Below are 25,070 nucleotides of genomic sequence, written 5' to 3'. Positions count from 1 at the left end.
AAAGGAACAGAGAACAGAAAACAGAGACTAAGAATTTCAATCTATCAGGAATCATGTATTATGGAATACATAGTTCCTGATAGGTTGAAATTCTTATTCTCTGTTCTTTGTTCCCTGTTCCTTTTATTATGCGGAGCATAATCTCTAATTCTTAATGATAGTGTCAGTATCATTGATCCAATAAATCATATGACATTCAATCGTTTGACCATCAATCAAGTTGCTTCGTCTAGCTTGAATGGCCAATATTTTGAGAATATACCGAAATATTTTTAGAATGTTACTTTGAGACTTTAAGAATATTTTATAAATATTTCATAAATATTTTATAAATATATTTAGCGTTAGCTAGATCTAAAAGGCGGTCGCTCATCTACATCTTATTTGAGAAACCGCGATGTGGATAAATAGCTGGGACAAATAAATTTCGATCCATTGTTCCCTTTATGGCGAGAAAAGTCGCGTCGCGTCACGACGCGAGTCGGCGGCTATGCGGTATACCCGAGGCTAAATTGAATTTTTTTTCAATTCATTCCACTTTGCGCGCGGTCGAGACGCCAGTGCAGTCAATGGGTATCTGTTCGCGACAGCCTCACCTATTCGCGGTAGATTCTCATTATTTTTAAATTGGAAATGAGAAGTGTGCACGAGAGTGCGGTCGAAAGCACCTTCGCCGACGCCGGATCGCGTCGCACCACGTCGTAACGCGTCGCGCCGGTGCATTATTCCATGCCGATGCCTATAACTGGCGAAGGTGGAGGCACAGAAATTAATTTAATTACAGATCGGGTGTCGATAGCAGTCACCGTTCCTTCTGGTTAAAGAGCGGGGCAAAAAAAAAAGGACGAAGTTCTCGAAGAGAGCTTTGATCTTCTACGCGGTTCTTCCTTAAAATTCATGAGGAAAAGTTTATTATGTGATGCAATTTTTTTCATTTGCCATGCTAAACATTTCGATCGCTAAATCAAAAATGAAGTTTTTCTTTAAGAGACATAAGAGAAATTGTCGGAAAATTATTCTACTTGTGCCATTGAAACTCGATGCGCAAAAATATAGCGGATAAAAAATTCAGATATTGAAATCAACTAACATGTTAATAATCATCACGGTTGGCATTTCTTTCATTGTGAAATCATACGACGGATGTCCTGTTCATAAAATTCCTTAAGTTGAGATCCCACTCACAAACAGCCTCTTTGCACTGCTGCATCCGACAGCAATTTCCTGCCTTCCAGATTCTTCTTCAGTACCTCGATTCTGTAACTCTTAACGACAATTCCGTATCGTTATGTTCTCATTGTAGCTTTTTTACTATGTATAATATCTGCGTGACAATATAACGATATCGATACTGTCGTTAAAAGTTACAGATTCGATGTATAGATCTCCAAAGATCTGGAAATTGTTGTAGCGATACAGTTCCGCTGGAAAATATTCAGAGCATCCAGCCTCGGATTTGTCGTGCGATTTCCACGCCTTTAGAGATCTGAAAAAGAAAAATTTAAAAAGCAGGAAATTTCCGTCGGATGCAGTGGTGCAGGAGGTTGTTTGCGAATGGGTTCAATCCCAGTCTAAAGAATTTTATGAACAGGACATCCGTCATCTGATTTCACAATGAAAAAAGTCCTTTGCTAATTATATGATTATTAATATATTAGTAGATTTCAATGTCTGAATTTGTCGTCCGATACATTTTATTTGACTGCCTTAATGCAAAATTAAATAATTTTATAATCAGAACTTAAGTCTGAGATTATAAAGTTCCTCTAAGAGAGAAAAATTAATTAAATTTAATCATTTACAAAAGTCAGGAAAATTCCTGACTTTAAATATTATAATAAATTATAAATTAAAAAATATATATATAAAATCCATCATTTTTACTGTCAGTAGTTAATGTTAAATACTCATTATAATAAAAACGAAACAGTATGTATATGTACACATAGCAAGTGACATGTAAATCAAAAACACGGTGGGTGCTTTCTATTTAGTGACACAAGTCGACGCAAACATTCTATATTTCTTGGTATTCAGAGAATAACAAAGATAGAAAAACACTTGTATCGACTTGTGTGAATTGCATCCAATTCCTGTTTCAGAAGAGGGCAAGTTTAACAATCATATTCTTTTAAGATAAAAAGCAATCATGCAAAATTAATTATATTTGATATAAAGCGACATTACAATAATATAGAGATGATATGTCGTTTTGGAACTTTGAGTAAAACTCATTTATTAAATTGGAGCCAAGATACAGTCTGTAGTCGAGGCAGTACTCTTACAATTATAAGATGATATCTATATCGTCTATCTGTTGAAAAATAAAAATTCTACTAGATCGTTAATAGTTAATAGTATAAATCGAGAATATTAGGTATTTCGACGCTTAAAGATAGACTCCTTTCGTTTGTAATATTGAATTTAGTAGTGCACTACTTGCACTCAAAACTAGTGAATCAAAAATTATGTGCAATATCAAAGCCTTTTTAAAGAAGGCAAGATATTATAATTTAAAAAAGAGAGAGAAAGAGAGAGAGGAACATGATACATATGCTGATAAAATCGGTCTCGAGTTTATGAAAAAAATCTCTCCCGTTTTTTTATTCACGTCTAATTAAGGATTTAAAAAATTATATGTCGATGTACAAAAATTGATTAAATACATGGTAAAGGTAACTGTTATAGCTCTATTTGCAGATGTCTACAAGAGAACTTTAAGATGTATATATTCCGTTTATCTCTGTCCAGCCCAACGATAATCTCTCCAGCATTGTAGATTATGTTTAAAATTAATTAATATCGTGTATGTATGTGAGCTATATATTTACCTGTAGTTTAGACATATCTGTACATTCTACGATTCTATAATTGTTGTACGCTATTACTTATACAATATATTATTAATCAGATATAATAATGAAAATAATATAGAAAACAAAGTTTTCTTCTATTTCAATAATTTGATTTAATTAGAATAAATATGGGCTAGAAAGAGAGAGTTAAAACTTTGCTTTATAAATAGCATTTGCTGAGTTTCAAGACTATATTACAAAAAAAAATATAAGTGGTGGAACTAAAGCGGCAAGCAAATCGATTAATTACAGTCGAGTAATCGCGTTTCTGACCTCATATCATTCTCGAGGCTTTTTTATGCACTATGGCTTGTGAAGTAGTAGATTATTATTATTAAAATTTTTTTTTTGAGATATGATTAAATTCTTTGATAAATAATGAAAAACTATATCGACGAATATATAATCTTTGTGCAACGAATGTTAGAATATATTACTGCAACATTTAAATAATAATATAATATTCCTATTCTCTGTAACTAGCTCACATTAAATCTATGTATTCTATTATTACAACGGTAAACGATCCTTCATTGAGAGAACACCTCTCTCCTCTAATTTGTATTTCCAGCATTCGTAATTCGGGCATTAACAAATTTCTCCGCTGCTTAGGATACTTTATATTTTATTTTGAATTTATCTTATCTACCATTGAACTGCTTACATACTGAGAGTCGGGTATTCGAGGAATAATAATAATTCTAGATAGTAAGATAGTGGAACGTTTGTCAGAGTTAGCAGTTTAGGTAAAAAACAGGATTGAGATTTTAGATTCGACACTAATCTGCGCACTCTCACGAACGTATTACAAATTCAGCATCAATATACGGATTTCAACTACAGTTCGCACACTACAATTCGACGAACGAGCTCGCGCTCTTTTGTACTAGTAATCAATAGTGAAGACATCCCGTGATAAGAGTGTGTAATGGGACAACGGATTTCTATACGTGTATATTGTCCAAGGGAAATTATATCATGAGCTCGAATCAATTCGAAAAATGCGTTCTAAGTAATCTTCTGCGGCCACATTATTAAGTATACGAGTGATTAGTACCATAAACATCAACTATACAGTTATTGCTATGGAAGCAGTACGACGATTCAGAGCCCCGATAAATTCAAACGAACTTATCGCATATATATGTATAAACATATATATGTATATATTTATAAACATATACATATGTTTATATGTTTAAACATATACATGCTTATATGTTTAAACATATACATATACATATGACCAAATATATATGTATATATACATATACCTTCTTGTATATACACATATATACATATACATATTTGGTTATTTATATATGTATATTTTATATCTTATATATTGTCTTTAATTAATCTAAACTATATATGTAGTGCTAAAATTACAATAGTTAATTCATGTCACGTCGGTTAAAAGTGTCGTAAATCCAGTTGAATTTATCGTCGGCATCGAAATAGCGTAACTCAGAATACATTGTTATATAAACAGCTTTATAACGCGAAATCTGTCCTACTTGTATTCATCTCTTTATATACATAGCACGTCTAGCGATAACTACAATCGATAACAACTAATACATTCTTATCAGCGTGGCGAGTATAGCAGCTTTTGCGGCCTGCGCAACACCCGCCATTCTGGATAAAATATATTTCATTGCATTCAACTTTTATTCAATACTCTTTCTCACCGAGTAATTAACTACATTTATTGTCAATGCATTCGGAATGATGTCGCTGTGTCGTCTTGCCCGCGTTCGTAACTTTCATAAAGTATCCACAAAATCATTTCTATCAAGCCTAACAAATTTCTCATTTGCACTTGTGTAACTCGATAGACTTACGAATTTTAAGAATCGCATTGGTCATTTATTCTATTCCTTAACGTATATTTAAGAAAATGTCTACGATCATGTAAAGATAAATACTTAAATACAATGTACATAATTATAAAATTTACATCGCGGAATAAGAATTATTAATTAATAACAACTCTTTTCTAGAATGTGTTTTATACTACATTGTAAGAGTTTCCAATGGCATTAATATATGAATAGCCATGTATATTTTATTCCAATAATATATATTTTCTTTTTATAATACATATATTAATTTAATATAGGAAAACTCATATATATATATATATATATATATATATGTGTGTGTGTGTGTGTGTGTGTGTGTGTGTGTGTGTGTGTGTGTGTGTGTGTGTGTGTATATATATAAGTACTATTTTTTGTCGATTTACAACTAATGCGATTCTTAGCATTTCACTCGATTCCATCTACCCGAAAGTGCATAAATTCTGCAACAATGTGACGTTCGTAAATACTTATTGGCAATTCTTTGCTGAGAAGCAAACAAGGCAAGGCGCCATTAAACACGTTCACAGGACGTCCGAATGAATTAACGAGTGCCACCGGTTAAAAGGCGAATTATTACATAATTGCTTATATTGACTCGCGTATATTTCTGTCGCATCATTGCGTATATAAGTACCTTATATTTTAAATAATTATACGTACATGTTTGTCACATCCGCGCAAATGCATCACGGCGTAGTCACGACTTTTATCTCGCTGACGTCTCTCTTTTATTCATTCATACGCAAAGATTTACACATTTGAGAGATCGTCGCAATACTTATCCGCTTTGAAATATATGTTTTTTTGCTTCTTGTTTGCAGCATGTGCGTGTATACCGTGTGCGTCGCACAGATGATCGCATGTACATATATTTGCTTTATCTGTCTCCCTTCGTGTAGAAGTTTCCCATGTGTGCGTGAGGATCGTATAGCTAGCTTTTAGTTTCTTAATACAACAAAACTCATAGACGAAACACGAACGCTAAATAACTAAAGAAACATGCGTCGTCCCATCGGGCTCGGACCGAATGGCGTTCTCATAGCTGGTACCATTTCTTGTCTTTGTACTTGAGCATTAGTCCATGAGCGCTCGTCGAAAAGTTCTCAGCCTCCGACATCATACGTGCGGTCCGCTCTTCGAGCTGCGATAGCTTCTCGCCGCGCTCCAACACCATCTGATGTGCCATATTTACCTCGCCCGTTGCGCTAGAGACTCGTTCTCGGAGAGCCTCATTTGGTCCTGGAATATGTTTCGCCACTGTGCGCGACGCACGACCGCTGGATTCACCGACTGTAATCAATATAATATCAGCATCAATATAAAAGTTAGCTTGCTCTAAATCATTCATTTCTAATATTTTCAATTTGTTAATCCAATAAAAATGTCTGCTTACATAACTCTTCCCGATCGAGACTCCTCGAACCACCACCGAATAAACCTTTGAAGAAACTCTCTTTAGGCGGTTCTGGCATATCGTGGCCAATAAACAGATCACCCATCATCTCCGTCAATTCGGCGCTAATCAAATAAAATAAAAATATAACTTACATTTTCAAATTTAACATTAAATAAAAGAATATATCAATATAAATTCAAAGTACAGGAGATTAGATATTTTATAGAATTAAATAGAAGTGATGTATGTAAAACAATACCAGAATTCACTCGAAACGGAGAACTTCTGTATTTCCATCGGTGATGAGAGATATAAACCATGACCTCGATTGCTGAAGCAAAGCGTCTTTGCGATCCTGCAAAAAATATGCACAAGACAGCTTTACTACAATGCGTTGTTTCATAGATAATAGACTGCATATAAAATGACAATATCAGGGTACAATACTGTAAAAGAGTGTCAAGTGTACGTTCTTATATACATAGCATAAAGCTCTGGTAGGTGATAAAAATTAGGTTGATAGTTATAGAGGTTTCAAGTGACGGGAAGAACGCTTTCCTATGTGAAACATTATGAAGCTGGAAAAAAATCATGAAATTGAAAGGAGATAGTACATTGCACGCAAGGCACTCGTGTTGTGTTGTGTCAAGGTTTACGTGTGGTTAGCTGTACTTGATACTCGTAGATGACTTACTGATCGGTATCGCCATTAACAAAGAGTTGATGACCCCATATAGTCAACATAGGGTCTACAATGCCGTGTTTTGTAGTCTGAAAACTGTTAGAGATTTTAGAGACAGGAGAAAAGTGAGCGCTCGACCGTACACGGGATTAATATAAGATTCACGGGTTAATATAAGATACAGTTTTTATCGTTAATTAGCATTAACCCTTAAAACAGACAGTCCAATATTTATTTTAATTTCAAGGAGACTCTTTATATAATATATTTGCACGATCTTATTTTTTGTATATGTAAGAAAAATTTGTAAGTGAAACAGACGTTAATATAGTAAATGTTGCCTGAAAGTTCGTAGTGTAGTGCCAGATTTTGTTAAATAGATATGATACATATATAATGAGATAGAAAAATTTCAAAATAAAAGTTAAAATTTGCAGATGAAGAATTGCTGATCTACAGATAGACAATTTTATATCGCGTGATTGTGAAACGTTATGCGAAAGAACATAGGTAAATCCGAATTAAGATCGAAAATATTTTCAATTTTAATTTTAAGAAGCAAATCCGCATTTTCATTCGTTTCACAATGCTGCATTCTCTGAAATCTAGTTTATATACTTCGAGATAAAGAGTGCAATAGTAGAAGTGCTCGTAAAAATGCTACAAATGACGCATGCTCTAATTGTGTTAAGGGTTAACGAGTGCATTTATTGCATAGAGAAAAATCACATGCTAACATTATTGTTAGTAATTCACTTTTTGATAAATATTCGTATAAATATAGAGCAATATTTATGTATAGATATTATGTGTATAAGTTATCGTCAACTCTTCATATTTTTTTAGGCGATTTCACAAATAGTAAAGTTATTAAACATCAAGAAAAAGATAAGCTGTTATGAATTTATTAGCTCCTAAACATTCGCATAATATTCTTAATATAAAAAGAAATTTCTAGAAGAGTGTGCCATATTATCCATTTCTAAATTATTTAATTATAAACTTAAGTTTCTAAAATTTATATAATTATAGATGATTCTTTAACTTATTGCACAGAACGTTTGATAATTGCACACTCCTAGAGAAATATTATACACATATATAAATAGCATAGTATATTATTATAAATAGAATTTAATAGAAAATATAATTGGTAAATCGAAATACTCTTGAGAATAAGTACCTGATAGCCAACTATAATATCGTTTACGTGTCAGTAGCGCATATATCTCTGGCTTCGGTACCTTATCTAGATAATAATACTTAATGATGCTAGTCAATGGATTTTAAATTTGTCTTTATTATTATTCTATTGCGAATAAATATAAAGTTTAAACGATGATGAAAATAAGTAAAATTTTAATAATATTAACCAATTTCATGCGTCGTAATAATAAAATGTTAAAAAAATAGCTTGTAATAATCAGCTATGCAAATGCAGAAGATAAATTTTACTACGAAATTTATTTAAAACATAACCGATTTAAATAAAAGATATACCGATTTAAAAATATTGGAATGCAGCAAATAGGCTTCGCTTGTAAAATAAAAGATTTGCTGCTGTTTAATTTAAACAAGAATTTCTGGACTTCCCTTTACCTTTTAAAAGCTAGCTCCTATTTTCTGTTTTCTAATAAGAAGCAATAATTACGTATAAAATACCACATTTAAAAGTTGTGTTTAATATAATATTAGCCGTCTTCCAACCTATCGATTGTAATTTTTCTGTAAAGTTAGCAAGTAGCTTCAATGGCAATGAATACTTATACCAAAAAGATTTATACATTTTTTAATGATTAAAGCCTTAATGCAAGATTAATGGAAAAATAATTTCTATGCAAGCTCAAGTGTTTTTTGAAAAGCTAATTTTATCGATTTCAAATATATTTGAAGAAACATATGAAATTACAGATATTAACATTACTAGCATAACATTGCTAAGTTACGACTGCATCATATATTAATATATATACGTATATATATGCAGTATATAATCTTTTGATCTATGTATAATGTTTATAATGTATATCATTCTGAATTATGTAGTATGTAATTTTTAACATTTTAAAAAATCTGTAAATATATGTATTATATTAAGAGTAAAAAGTATAGAAATTTTTGCGATATTACAATAGCGTATAGTGCAACGCATCATGTGCAAATATTGCCACTATCATATTGTCTTGATAGCTCAAATAAAAGAGTTACTTTTCTTACCTCAAATCTACAAGAGGTACAAAATCGACATCTATCAATGGTCTCAGGCTGGGCAAACTATACGTTGTGATGTGACCATTCGAAACATAACATACTAGGCAGACGTTATCTAAACAAAAATATTTTATGAAGATGAATTTTGAAAGGATTTATATATATTTAATATACATATTTAAAATAATTAGACGACAAATATAATGAGTAAAAATCAGAATGTAAAAAAATAATGTGGATTATACCTTTGAGTGAGGTAACTTCTGCCTTAATTACGATATGAGTCTCCGCTAGCTGTTGTCTATATACACAGTTTTGGGAAGGTAATGCCACAACTCTCGCTTGCTTCTCTGATACAAGCACAACAAATTGTCTGTCCTCGAAGTTGTCTCCGCCGACTTGCGTGTTCGTAGACGGTGACATTCGGCTATTTGTACATTTTCCTTGGCTCTCTTTAACAAAAATCCATCGTTAATGCAATATATGCGATGATATGAAAAGAATCTTCGAAGCAAACGCAAAAATCACGGAATATACAAGAGCTACATCCGTCTTCTATTCTTGCGGATATACGTAATTAGTATAAAAAATAAAACCTACTGTTTCGTTCTTTGCCATCTGTGTTTTCGTCTTTCCAAGACTCATATGAATACGGGATCAGAGCGCCGTTACAGTCTAAGAATGACATCGATAAGATACAACCCTTGAGTTTGAAAGTAGATCCATCTGTACATATAAAACATGTATTAAACCACATATTACGTACGACTTAAGACTTAAGTTAAAAAGAAATTACAACTGTACAAATACATCTTTGGCCATAAGTATTAAACACTTTCAATTTATTGCACTTTCTTGGAAAAAGTAATAATAAAAATCAAAAGAGAATTTACAAATATAAAATTTACAATTATAAAATTTATTTAATATTAAAATTGTTATAAAAATAAATATTATTTTTCAAATCTATTTTTATTTATTTTTCGTTAGATATAGAATATGTATCAATTTATAGGAGTACTTCATACTTACTGATCAAGACTGCTTTTAAAATTTATCAAATACTAGATAAGAAAAATTCGCTTACTACAGGTAGACACAACCACTGGGTGAGCATGGCGTTCGCTGTGGGCAGGCGTGTTGAATACAACAGTCTGTACAGATCCCAGAGACGTGCCAATCCATAACGTCGGCATGCCGTTTGTATCTTGAAGAAATAATTGAATTATATAACATAAATAATCCACGTGCAGCTCTCATTATCCAAGAACTTTTAATATAATTAACTGTTCTATACTCATATAATTGTAATTTTTTAAATGTGTTTTTTATCTTGTTTAATGTTTTAAACGAGATATCTCATGAGATATTTCACGAAAGAATCAATAATAACAATAAGCTAACAATATTAATAAAGAGAACTATGATATATACGTTTTCATGCAGATATGTGGAAAAGCATTTTATGACTTTTAAAAGTCAAAGTTTATGCTCATCTACGTACCGTTTTTTTTCGTATAAGAATCCGCAAATGTAAGGCAGCTTATGGTTTCGGTGGTGATATTTTCGAGGGACGACATACTCGAGCTCCTTGATCGTTGGAAGGAGCCGTCGAATTTGTCTATCCGACCAGCGGTCCCAAAAAAAAATTATCGATTATTTATAGAATAAGGCGAGCCATTTCTTTCCGGGCTACTAAGAAGCATGCACAATGACTATTAAAATTATTTTTTGAAAAGTTTACATCGTCTTTACGTAGTGTATATCGCAAAGTGTAATTAGCAAAGTCAGAACACTTATCAGAGAGACAGCGTAGTTTCAAGAGGACAGTAATAATAATGATCGTGACAATATGTGTGAGAATACTAATTATGGCAACGATGACGATGACGATGACGATGACAATAATAATAATAATAACAGCGACAGCAACAACAATAACTATCACGATTAAGATATTTCGACTGCAGTTCACAGTATTCATTATCCTTCACACACTTCAGACTCATCAGGACTTATAAAAATATCAAGTCAGTCATAAATTTACACAGACACATACAAAGACGCACACGTATGTACGCACACGCACATATAATATCATGTCCAATTATATATATATATATATATATATATATATATATATATATATGTATATGTATATTGGGTCATCTAAAAAGTATCCGCGGTTTTTTGTCACTAGATATGTTGACCATCAACACCATCTAGTGACAAAAAACCGCGGATACTTTTTAGATGACCCAATATATCTAATGTATAGCGCAGAATTAGAGAATATCGTTCATAGATTAAGTCAGTCTTGATTAAGTAAGCTAGGTAGATGAGTGACACGAAGAAGAATCACTCTTGCATGCACGCGTAAAATGTCCAGACGATTATCAGATTGTGTAGTGACGAAAGTGTCGTCGATTAAGTTTTTTCGTTATGTAAATATAAACCGAATCAATACATTTTGTGTAGTCTAGTGAGATTCATATAAAATGAAATAAACAAATTTTGTAAAATAATCGAATATACATCAGACAGTGTATGACTTGAACGTAATATGTTACCTAATATCACATAGTACACAACGGGTTGGTTCTTGAACTTAATATATAAATGTAATTATTTTATTATATACATTCCAGATTAAAAGTTTAATCACTTTAAAAAAATTGACATTTATGAAGATTGACTTTCAAATATCTATAACAATATTTTTTTAATATTAATAATTCTATACGATAACAGTTATTGAATCTGAAGAATTATTGTAAAAAACATTGTTATTTAACTAAGTAATCTCAAAAATGTCAATTTTTAAAAACTTGTTTCTAAACTTTTAATCTGGAAGAGAAGTGAATATATGTAATATAAGTGTATATATAATAAATTTAATATAATATATTATCTAAAATAATCGTTGACTCTGTACATCTTATAAATTAAATTTAAATATATAAAATATTTGTAATACCACAAAATGCAACGCGAAATAAGGTAACATTATTTTCTAACAAAAACTTAGATCTGAAATTTTGCCGATGGCTCTTAGAAAATCATAAATAAATTAATATGTAATAAATTACACATAATTACACATAAATAAATTATCGCGATATCGATAATATCAGAGTCGGTTTTAGAGGAGTTGCATGAGAATCGTCCTAGTTCCCGTGTAATAACACGATAGAAGATAACATTAATGTGCAAAAGGATCGTTTTGCAAACGCGGACAGAACGATAAGCTTTATAATAAAGACGTGTGTTGTTCAAGATGAGAAGATGTTAACCGGTGATATTCCCACCGATATGTTTGCACATTCACCGTGCACCATCCTATTGTCAGTATATTCACATAAGGTGCATCTTAGACTGTGCATCGAATTGAGAGGTAGTTATCCGAGAGATGCAACGTTATAGACCACATCTATAAAAGAAGCAGAAATCAAAAATTTGCCGCATAGGCGAAAATGGAAAGAATAGGAAAAGAGTATCTCTCTTCAAGAGTGCAGTGTGACAACTAGAGATCACGCAGTCTAGACGGTGTGCCATTTCGTGTTTATTTAGAAAAGATCCACTAAAGAGCATGTACAAGTCAGAAGGAAAGAGATGCAGCGTAGTGAGAACTACCGAAGTCATTTTTACATTCAGATCAGGTAAAGACCAGACAGTATTTATTGAGTCTAGACAATAGAAAAATGTGTGTTATGTTGGAAGAATCTCGGGGACAACGTTGCTCACACAGTTAACGTTTAAAAAATCAACTTTATAAATCATGTAATAAAATGAAATAAAAGAAAAAAGTTATTAAAAAATTAATATTAAAAATCAATGTTAAAATCAATTCAGAGCTTATTTTACAATGACAGGGAAAAATAAAAGTACCGTAAGAATAAATATATGATATGATATCAACGAATTAATTAATATCGCAGAAGAATGAATATGTGTGTGTGTGTGTGTGTGTGTGTGTGTGTGTGTGTGAATTATCCATGTGAAAAATTAAATAATGAAATTAATAAATTATTTAATTTTTTGGATTGTGTGCAATCTAATATGTAGCAACATTGTGCAGAGACCCGCACTCTCCGAGCTTGAAAAAAATCCGATTCAAGAAGAATCGCTGTATAGTCACAATGAAATCAAACTAAAGGTCAAGCGATCAAAGAGAAGTATAGCTTTCCCATTCGGTGTCACAGAAAGAACAATATGTCGGTGGTCTACGTAGGCCATACATAAATAAAATTACAGTGGGCTGTATCGGTAATACTACCAAAGCTGCTATACTGTCTGGTGTTGGTGAGGATATTCTGGTAGTTCAAAGACGTTTGAGCGACGGCTGAGGGGTAGCTTCTCATCTCCGTGCTACGCTGAGCGTAGAATAGCGAGACTGTCGGAAAAGCGGCGGCAGCGCCCGTGGCGGAGTCCACTTCGAAGTGGCTGGTAGTGGTGCTCAGACACTTCTGGAGCTTCCTTATGCCCTGGGTGCGCGGGTGACGTTGATCTAACGTGACACCCTTGCGAGACATCGTATTAATTTCCTCGTCGGTACCGCTAATCGCACCGGCAGCGGCATTACGAATACTCGAGCGAATTATGTTAACACCAGCACTAGAGCCTCCACCACCATCACTATTGTAGGCGCCGTTGCTGCCGCTGCCACCGGTGCTACAACCATCACTATTATCACCATTGTCACCTCTCTCACCACCAACACCCACTGTACTTCTTCCCGTCACCGGCAATACGCACATCCCGTTCATCTACAAATCAGGCGACAAGTCAAACGTGAAGGCAAAAATACGACTCAGTCAATGCTTTAGTTTATAAAGCAAATTTGTGTGTGGACTGAACTCTTTACATAGAAATGTAATGAAAACGCAGATTTTCTATCAAGCTTCTATTTAAACGAAATAACAAAGACGCATGGAAAATGAATTTTCATGTCCGTTTTTAATTTTTGCTCTTGTTGAATTGTTTTACCGTATGGTTACCAAATGTTATATATTTGTACATTATTTTATCATTTATATTCACTCTCAATAATAGAACGTATATGATGCATGTCAAGCTATTATAGCTTGTTCTGAATGCAATATAACCGTAAAAATATTCTTTTATTATAATTTTCTAATATTTAATTTTTTTAATTTTTTACAATAATTCTTAATTAATTAAAAAAGTAAATGGAACTGGAAAGTAATAAAACAATCATATAAGCTTAATAGAAATATTAAAAATATTAAATGCCAAATAATATCAAACAAAACAGCGCAGAAATTTATTATAATCTGTAAAAAGTATTAAAAAATATTTAAGCAAATTTATTTAAATGTATCATAATTATCGATGTGCAATGAGGCAAAATGTGAATTGTTTAAACATTTTTATAAAATTTCTTTATATGCATATATAGGATTTTTTAATTCCCACCCTAAAATTGAAGAGATTCTCAAGCTGTAAATAATGAATAATGTAACAATGAAACTGAACTTGATGAGCTGGAAATCGCTGGCGGGAAAAATGTTGATTGACAATACGATTATTTTCTCCTTACTTTGCCTTAATTACTAAATGATACATGTACGCGAAAACATTTCAATAAAGAATTTGCCTCTTTGTGTTCGTAAAACGTTTTTCTCTCGTTGTTTCGAAATAATGATACGGAACAAATCTTCATCTTGAGCAAATGATGCACTATTTGGGAAACGATAAATCGTCAGAAGCGATTATCGGATCTGAGTAGTGTGATAAAAGTCTACGTAGACATTTAAAGTGTGGCGGAATCATGGCATCGGAAGCTTCATTAAACAGGAAAATCAGGAGAAACCCTTCTCTTCCTCACCATTCTGCGTTCTGTCATGTGGAAACAAATGACAGAGATCGATAAAGACGGACCGAAAAACACTTCCGTTCAGTTCGATTGGACGACTTTGTTTCAACTGTTCGAGACTTGTCGAGTAAGTTCGATACAATGGTTCATTGTTACTGTCTGCACTAGGGCTGACGTTACAGAAGATCTCGCAAGAGGAAAACATAACGATAAACGCCCGCACGTGTTGCACATCTCGTACTTGGTTGCTCGCTATGTGGAATATCAGCATATTATGCAGAGTCCTCTATAGCAGTCAGTCAACGTCGAGATAAAAATTTGAAATAAAATCTGAAGTAATATAATTCGCAAAGCATTCTGTCGGAAACGTCTATAACACGCGTCAATTTCGCGTCTTAATTATAATTTAATAAAAGCTAGAGATAATTTTTTGTCTCGTTGTCATTGATGATGCTACGACCATCAGTGTTATTATTATTACTATTACTATTTGCGTGCAAACCATCGAAAAAATTTCCAAAAGCTTTGAAAGCAATATATGTACCGAGAGAAAGGTGTCTGGATAATGTAAGAGTTGGAAAATCAGAAGAAAGAAATCAAATAGTGATTCTACATGTAGATTTGAAGGCAAGTGCTGCTTGAAGTTAATAGTCTACGAATAGAATCCGATCTCTTGGATTACCGTGACCGAGCTATAGAACGACAAGAACTCTGCCTATTAATTTGTAACGTGTAATTATATATCTTGACTTGAGATCTCGATGTCAAGAAGTGTGTACTTTTCTCTCGGTGATAAGAACAACTGCCAAAATATGAAAAACCTTATTTTTTTACCTGAATCGACCTTGCTGTCGGGGAAGACCGCAAAATTGATTTGAACCTGAAAAAGTGTTAAAGTAGAATCTCTTCAAATTCGCAATGTAAAATTGTGTGAATGGAGGACTTGGCGCCGGTACGAACAGGATTTATGTTAATCTCCTGTTGATATATCCCGCGAGGGTGAGAGGGTGAGGAGGGATCTTTCCCACATTTTGCGAGCATAAGAACAATGTTTACAAGTAGCCATAAAACTTGGAATGGATTTGACACAAATGGATATACCACGACCAAACGGGAGGCGATGCACTTTCAAAATATCTACTATGCATTCCAGGTACTGGTAACCTAAGGGGTGGGAATATACTAGAAATCTTAAGTGTACGGCTTTTTCCCGATTGACCTATTGACCTATCGACCATCACAGAGCAGATAAATTGCAAACTAATGGTTTGACAGGATAATGGCTTTAAGAAAAGGCAATTGATGCGGTTTAGTGAAGCGTTTACATATCCTTTAAAATGTATTCTTCTGAAAATAGTATATCAGAGACACACTTTTTTACGGATATAAATTTAACATACAATAATATAGACATATGTTTGCGCCGGAAGAACTTTTGCCCGCGCATTTTAGACGTAATTTATCACAACCTGTCCCACAATAAACTCTTAGTGCTGCCTTCACTATTAGAACAGCGGAACTTGCAATATTATATTAAATTATAATATTTATATAATAGCAACTTTATATGATTTAAATGATAGACCATAAACTCTTTGAAGTTTGAAGTCTAACAGACATCTTCTGATCCACACAAATCAGGAATGCATTTTAAAGAATTATCATTTTCAATAGGTCGCGCGTATTGTTTTGTCCTCTAGCAAAGAATTGTCTGCACTCTTCTATTAATTATAAGGCCTTTTCTTCATGATCGAAGAAACGTCGACACACTTCGGACGTATCTAATCGTAATGTTATCAATGAACTTATTGACTGACCATTATATTAGACTCTACATTTTGCGTGATCAGATTTCACAGCAGTCTCTTATTCCACATAACTATAAAATATTTGTGTTACAAGAAATATCTATTAACCAATTTTTTATTTTGTTTTAAAATCTCACGATTGATGATATCTACGATGATTCTGCTATTAAGTTCTTATACAAAAACTTTAAAAGAGCTACTGTCATCAATTCAGCCTTCATTTCTATCGATATCTAATACGTTGAAAATAAATATTTACGAAAATTAAATTGAAATCATAAAATAAATCGATGTGCTTATAATAATTTGGAATAAATTTGCATACTGCACATATTAAAATATATGCAACACATGCTCTTTAAATGTATGTGATAAACACAAAATAAATTGTACCGTCAATCATTTTCTTCTGTTTAATGACGTACAGGAATGTGTATCAACAGTATTTCAATTGCATTATAATTGTGTTGCTATTTCATCAATATGCACTGTATTGAACATGCAATAAGTAAAGAATAACTAACAGATAACTATGGAAATTTGCGAACTATATTACTCAATTTTATGTATTTACGAGCACATTGTTAGATTTATGTGATGTATATAGAGTCCAAAAAGCTGTAAAAATTAATATTTAATATTTATTTGTGTTCAACAAAAACTAATCTATCATTTATAAAGTTTAAAGTTATCAAAGGAAATTACAAGAGTTTTCTTGCAAGAGTATATATATTGGAAGCTTATTATTGTCGCCTACATATTGATCGATTTACCTAAACATTAAATGTTTCACATAAACCTTTGATGGTGATATGTTATAATGAAAGCCAATATTGGGTAATAAAATTAAAATCATTTCATATTATATTTTATGAAATTTTATATATATATATATATATAACTATAAAATCTCTAATTATTTCTATAATAAAAACTCAAGTTAGGAAGGCTCGAATATTTAATATCTCAACAGTATACGACTCGATGATGATAATAAACTTTTAATTTTAATTTTGCAAAAAAATAAAATAAAATAAAATATATATGTGTATATTGTTCTGATCTGATTAAATTAAACGAATTTAAACGTGCAAAATTATTGACTTATGAATTATTTATTTTAGATAAGTTTGTTTTTAGAACAAACAAGTTAAATTTATTACAATAAAGTTTACCCAATCTTGACAAAGATGCAATTAATATGAGTTGTGTTAACGTTTCCTCTGGAAAAAATTTTTAACGCATCTAAGAGCATCCTAGGCTTTGTATTAAAAAAAAAAGAGGCAGAAGCACGTCCAGGACCAGCCGAGCTCTCTCTCTATGGTTAGTCTACACCCACCACATGTTCTCAATCACAGATACAAATGCAATTTCATTGTTAATCGCACGCTTCCCGATCGAGGAAGATTTCGATCGTTAGTAAGATTAATTACACGCACAACATTCACATTTAACGTGAAAATCTAACGAAGTAATATATCTCTAAGGACACACGGACGACACATAACGCTCTTCTACGTTAAATGTATAAACACTTACTGAATCTTCTTATAAGATTGCCGGTGAATGATTCTGAGGTAGCACTCTCCTCGCATCTTAGGTCACAAACGGTCGTCTCGTTCTTGGAAAATTTTAAATTCGGCACCGAGAGCAAACGGCCCTCTCTCTTTGCTTGTTTGATCTTGGCAATATATCTCAATCTTGGCGGTTTTGCCTCGTGTTCGGGCAAAGACAGGTTCATCGGTCTTACCGCTTCAGTTTTCGCGACGATATTGTCATTGCTCATTATCGTTTTCTCATTCTCGTTCTCTGTCGAGCTTCTAGCCTCTTGGATCTCTTGCTTCTTGTCATCAGTCTGAGGACTCTCGCGTCCCGGAGATTGACTCTCCGGCGATAACGAGGACTCAGAGTCAACACTTTCAACCGGCGACAGCGAACTTGTGCTGGCCGCTTCGATATTGCAGTAAAATGTAGAAGACTTTTGACTGCCAGTATCGCTGCTTATCTGCTGGCATTGGGGTACTTGCATGAGCCCCGACGACGAGCTCTTTCGGAAACATAAATATGTACACATTGTAAAACAATATTAAAATTATATAAAAAAGCAGGAATATACTTTCACTAACATGAAAAGTAATTTCCGAGACATAAGCACTCGAGACTAATTTCTCTACACAAATTTGTACAATTACATATACATATGTAATTCTATATAATTTAAAATTAAATATTTCTTTCATGAACTTATAAGTTAAATAAGAAAGAAACTTTATATCACACTTAAGATACATTACAAATGTTGCAGAAGTTGAGAATGCAACGACTGCATTGTAAGTTAACACTAAAATATTTTGAGACATTTCGCGTAGAATATAAACAATAATGATAGAAACACAAAAAACTTAAAATTATTGACGATATATAGAATGATGATAAATAAAGCACGTATTAAAAAAACATACAAGTACCCCATTTTGAGAAGACACCGAGGACGGTGTAAAAGTATTTTTAATCTTCAGATCAACCTTGCTTAGTTGTCTCTTGAGACTAAATCCCTTCCAACCTTGGCTTTTCTGACACTCGTCGCCGTTAGGAATGTTACCCGCTTTATTGGATTCGTTTGTGGTTTCCTCTGCGTTCGGTTTATCGCTATTGTTTCCAGTCTGACTCTCATTGCGAGGACACTGTTGCTGTTGCTGTACTTGTTGGATCGAATCCGCTATCCTTGCAACTATCGGCTCGGATTCCATCATGGATTCTCGTTGATTCTGATGGATTTAAGATGTTGGGCTTTGCACAATCAATCAGTTCGTAGGTAAAAGAAAATAATATATATATTGAACTTAATTCTAAGAACGGAAAAAGGGCTTTATGCAATTTTCGCGTTCGTGTTCCGTAAGTGTCCACTAATAGTGGTGTAGACTAATCCCTTATTATTGTGCTATCGTACGATCTGCCGTGTCTGTAAAAACGTGAAGTAAAAACATGCCTACTAAAGAAAAAGCACAATATAAAATTTAAACTGAAAGCTACTGCAAACGTATAGTCACTTGTCACTTCCCAGGCTCGTGAAAAAATTTTAATTGAAGAGTGCAGACAGGACAATGATTAGATTCGGATTTTTTTTTTCTCTATTAAATCTGTCTGTCTACTCTTGATAGATGCCTAAGATGCTCGTAGAGACGTAGGCCTTCGATATCGCTAATCAATGAAATATTGTAATGTATCATTGTATAAATGACGATTATGCCAAATTTGTATCTCATTTTTTTAGTAACTATGTAATGTTTTATAAACTTTCGGAGCACATGTAGAGTATTGTTGACAACTTCTTCCTGCTATTGAATCGTTATTGAGAACTGAATTCATAAATTCTGGATAATGAATGATCAGATTAAAGTATTGTAAATATATATGTATAAATGAGTATTTAAAAATATCGCACATTGTCATTATGATTCATAAATGAAAAGAATACGGTTAATTGTACTGGCACCTTTATGTATGAGTTATTAATAGTTTTTGCTGAGGGTCTATAATTTTCTGTCAATAAGAGAATAATATGAAATAGCAATCATTAAATCTCGACGATATTACAAATCCCTGGAAAGGAAAATCCCTAATTTGAAAAATATAATATGAAACCAGCTTATACATAGCCGAATTAACATATACATTTCATATCTGTGCAGTGAGTTACAAGTCTTATCTACACTGTTCATAAAATAAACAAAAAGAGAATTTAAAAAATTACATATAAAAATTATATATGTACTAACAAGCATGCGAGTACATTTATGGAAATATTGCTGGAAGATAACTGGATACTGGCTTCATAAAATAGCTCTGCGAACAGTTGTACCATTTGTTCCATAATAATTCTCACTTGATTTGTTTTAAGCGTACATGAAAAATTAGTGATGATCTTAAACAATGTGATAATGTATGCATTACATCAGTAAGATGACAGTACTAGGCGTTGATAAAGGTAGAGCAAGCATATATAAAAATGTTACATGTCTAATTATTTATTAATTGGATTTTTCAAATTTATATGGTTTCAATAAACTTTACTTTCACAACCAAGATAAGAAATAAAGAGTAATTTTTAGCAATAATCACAAAATTTTAAATTATAAAACAAAGTATATAATGATTTAATTTAATTCCATATAAAAATTTAAATGTAATTTAATAAAATCTCATATCTTATTGCGAGGTTATTTATTTATTAGCAATTAATTTAATTTTTTTATTAAAAATGATGATGTACAATGATAAATGGCAAAGCTTCTATAATACTTTAATATTAGAAAAAATTTCCGATTAAGATATAAAATATCATTACGTAATTATACGAAAATATAAAATGTTTTATCTTACTTGTAACATTTGTATATCGATATATCTTTAATCACCTGTTAAATATTTCATCAATAATTGTGCAATGCTGATATTTACTGATGTGATGTACATACATAACTGAAACATGTTATAATTATTATTACACAAACACATTTTGTTTGTACTAATAAATTATTATACATACACTAAAAATATTTCTTTATAAGAAGATTTGTTTTATTATCTACAATGTCGAAATTTTTATCTTCTAACATTGTACTACACCAATGTTACGTTAAGATAAATATATAACACAGATACAGTTTTTAAAATTCTGTTACTAAGTTAATAATTGGTTACATTCAGTGGACTCAACAGTTGAGTGAGCGCTCGCTGCTATTGATATATTCTTCCAGATCTAAAATGCTGATTGGATGACCTAAAAGAATATAACAGCGAGCGTTCACTCAACTGTTGAGTCCACTGAATGCAGCCATTGTTAACATAACAGTATAGCAAACATCAATTAATGTACACTGCTACTAATCAAATCACGCATATAAAAAAAAACACCCATCTAAAAATATCATTTAATAATTAGACATTTTTAAGTTCTTCTTAATAATATTTTAATTTCTCAAACATAAAACTTTCTTAAACTTGATATACATATGATGCTTTGTTATCTCAATGACATTTTAAATTTAGTGTACTTAACAAAATTTTCAATCCTATAATACAATACATCATACATAAATTACATGAACACTGCTAATGTCTCACGTAAAATTTATGTTGCACATTTATATTTCTCATGCATTATTGAATTTTATATTAATTTCTAATGATCTATATTATACGATAAAAAATTTATGAACAATGTTCATAAATAAATTTTCATAAATAATGTGCAAAACATATGCACGTACATATATACATTGCATACATTTTTACAAAATAACATTTAGTTTTCGAAGCAAATTAATTATAAATTGTAACGTCAACATTATTAATATTACATTAATATTATATTATTTCTATAATCATAATTATAAATACTTTGCATTTACATTTTTCGTATAAAATCTATGCACATGCACAGATCCCACCAAACATTTATTAAGAACCATTGCTATACTTATTATGGACTAAGTAACTAACGTTTTTAACTTTTCTATATTGTTTCTACTTTTTTATTTGTTTATTTGTACTCATTTACTGCATTCAACATTTTATTATCCAATAACAAATTAAATAATAAAAACCGAATTCGTATTACCAATTGCTAACTACTCAAATAACATAATATAAATAATATTCTATACTGATGACACAGCAACATTGTACAACAAAAAAAAACATAACAATTTCTTCAACAAAAATATATTTGATCTTACTTGCTTCAATGGTAGACACATAGTAGTTAGCTAAACATTAAATGCAAAATATATTTGAGTACAACGGAAAAAAGCGTTATTTTATATATATGAAATTATATTAAGAAAACAAAGTATTTAACATTTACATGTATACACTAAGATATACATTTTCTTAAATAACTTTAATATTTTGTCATAATAATAAAGAAATAAGAATAGCACATTGTTATAATTTGTAAAGAAAATCTTCACTACATGGAAAATGACAAGATTGACCAATAGTTATTGATATGAAATCTTTTTTCGTAATAGAAAAATTTCTTAAAATAGATTTTTTTTTAAACATATTTTCATTAAATTTAATAAAGATTACGTTGTTTAAGTCATCTGTTACATAAATGTTCAATACATTGAAAATTAGAGATTATTCCTCCTAAGGTACAACTGCTCGAATTTTGTCAGATATAATTAAAATCAATTGTTTTATTTTTCTGATATTATATGTTATTGTCTAATATTATCTGAAAATTTGCTATACAGAGAATTTAGAACTCTTGAATATTTTTGCCATTAATATATTTATTTAAGATTATATATATTATAGTAAAAAATAATGAAATAAAAAAATATCCTGTGTGTAATTTATTGATTGTAACATATGGAGAGAATACTGTTGTTAAAGAATTTTTTATATGAATATGTAATAAAATAAGTATTTAGTATTCGATTCAATATAATTATATATACAGTTTAAATAAGTTTAAAGTACCGCAATTGCAAGTAATATCTTTTACACTCTATTCATATTTAAATGCAAATAAAATTTACATATAATATACTTCTAAAACACTTAGAGAAATATTATACTTAGCAATGAGAAAATTAATAATTAAAGAATTAAATAATATGATAAAATTAATTTGTACGTACTAAGAAATATCTAATAACATATCTTAAAATCATATTTGTAAGTTACTATAAGTAACAATTTAGTGTTATTAAAATTCGATAAAATACGTTTGTTTCCATATTTTCATATTTTTTTAATTTAAAAACAAATTTTAATTATTAAAAGTAATTACCACATAAATTTTAATTACTTATTAAAAGATAATTTTATCTTTATTAAATGTTATTAAGATATCATATATTTTAAATTTTAATTAAAATATTTTTATCATCACCTTTGATTAAAAAATATTATTACTCGCATTGTACTTGCATGAAAATAAATACTTTACCTTCTTGTTGCCAACATTTATTTTGTTTTATAATATATTTAAAATAGTTTTTTTTTTAAAGAATGAGATTATATAATTTTTAGCGAATTACGCTGTAATGCATAAAATTTCAAGAATTTTAGAATAATGAAGAATAAAATTGTAGGAAAATTCCTCTGTAGGAGAATTTTCGAATTCATTTTACAAAAGTTTCAATTTACAAAAGACTAGTAAATTACAATAAAAACCTTTAGGTCATTACTTTTTATTTAAAAACCATATACTGTATTGTGCAAGTAAACAAAATTTAGATAGCTATTATATACGCACTTGTGTAATGATAATTTTTAAACATTATTTTGAGATATTTAGATTTATTTACAGAATTGAAAAAATGTTTCATTCAATCATAAAACTTTAAACTGCGATATTCTTTCTAAATTCTTTCACGTAATTATAGCAATTTACTTATGTAAACATTTTAAAACCATGCAATAAAAAATAATGTTGGCACTTAGAGAAAGCGGAATGCAAGATGTAAAAGTTCTAGGTCCTTCTAGATAAAATCAAGGGTAAAAACTGGGAGAATTAAAATGTACACAGAGAGTTCTAATAGAAAAAGAAATACATTTTACCTGATCTGAACTTGGACTTCGTGCCTTATCTTCATTTTCTCGTTTTAATTCGTCCTGCCGTTTGGGACTTCGCAAGACGCGTTGATAAGGATCGCCACCACCAAGATCACTGGTGTTCAATACGACTAAAGAAATTTTCTGCACGATGTCCACTATCACTAACCCCGACTCATTTCCATAGGCCAATCTAAAACATTAAAATATTGCGTTGCATACTCTCTGTCCGATATGCAATGATATTTTTTCAAGACATTTTATGCCTGGTAATATATGTTAATGTCAATTACGTAATTCAATTATGAAATTCTCATGTACGTTACAATAGCTATAAACAAATAAATTACACTCACAGGCCGTATGAGGAATTTAAACTGAGGGACGTTATATTTTCGGGTAGTTCTCCAGGAGGTGCAGTTGTCAAACAAATCAATGTCGCTTGAAAACCGGCTGGTCTTTTCTGCAGTCCCGTTTTGACTTTGAGCGGATGATTGAACTCTATGGTCTTCGTTTCCACGTTTCCTACGGTGTTTCCGGTTGCCGGAGATTCACGATCTGGTGAATTATCCGCTTCTTTTAACGGATCCACTGATAAGCATATTTCCAAAGTCTGTAATATCGAAAATCATTTTATTCTTGTTATGAGAAAAACATGAATGCAGCATAAAGAGAATACTGTTATTATGTAAATAAAATTTAATGAAGTAATATAATATCTAAATTAAAAAAAGAATATGATCGTTTCACTTTAAGTTTACTAACAGAGTGTGTATTTTAAATATTTTTATTTTAATTACATTTGTAATGCAATTGTATTTCAGCGGGGCATAAAAATATTTTGT

General features: G+C 31.2%; 1 protein-coding gene across 10 annotated transcripts in view; it reads right to left on the bottom strand.

Moving 5' to 3' along the window:
- Positions 1-2,207: 2,207 nt before the first annotated feature.
- The window catches only part of Tomosyn (syntaxin-binding protein tomosyn), a 46,098-nt gene continuing 23,235 nt past the window's right edge, over positions 2,208-25,070 (bottom strand). For 2 of the 10 annotated variants that reach the window (XM_011050889.2, XM_011050892.2), the window contains 13 exons: positions 24,582-24,838; positions 24,232-24,418; positions 19,122-19,421; positions 18,193-18,700; positions 10,514-10,639; positions 10,097-10,216; positions 9,610-9,735; positions 9,255-9,461; positions 9,016-9,124; positions 6,811-6,894; positions 6,376-6,471; positions 6,114-6,238; positions 2,208-6,010 (listed from right to left, as the gene is read on the bottom strand). In XM_011050889.2, the coding sequence (XP_011049191.2) occupies positions 5,757-6,010; positions 6,114-6,238; positions 6,376-6,471; positions 6,811-6,894; positions 9,016-9,124; positions 9,255-9,461; positions 9,610-9,735; positions 10,097-10,216; positions 10,514-10,639; positions 18,193-18,700; positions 19,122-19,421; positions 24,232-24,418; positions 24,582-24,838 (2,499 nt within the window). In that variant the 3' untranslated portion in view covers positions 2,208-5,756. Of the gene's footprint in view, positions 6,011-6,113; positions 6,239-6,375; positions 6,472-6,810; positions 6,895-9,015; positions 9,125-9,254; positions 9,462-9,609; positions 9,736-10,096; positions 10,217-10,513; positions 10,641-13,285; positions 13,776-15,679; positions 15,726-18,192; positions 18,701-19,121; positions 19,422-22,394; positions 22,425-24,231; positions 24,419-24,581; positions 24,839-25,070 lie in introns of all 10 variants that reach the window. The other 8 variants (XM_087408675.1, XM_087408672.1, XM_011050894.2 and 5 more) reach the window with 8 other exon arrangements.

Source organism: Acromyrmex echinatior, chromosome 8 (genome assembly GCF_024713525.1).
Source record: "Acromyrmex echinatior isolate Ae372 chromosome 8, ASM2471352v2, whole genome shotgun sequence".
NCBI classification, from domain to species: Eukaryota; Metazoa; Arthropoda; class Insecta; order Hymenoptera; family Formicidae; genus Acromyrmex; species Acromyrmex echinatior.
This window is presented reverse-complemented; position numbering and strand designations above follow the sequence as displayed.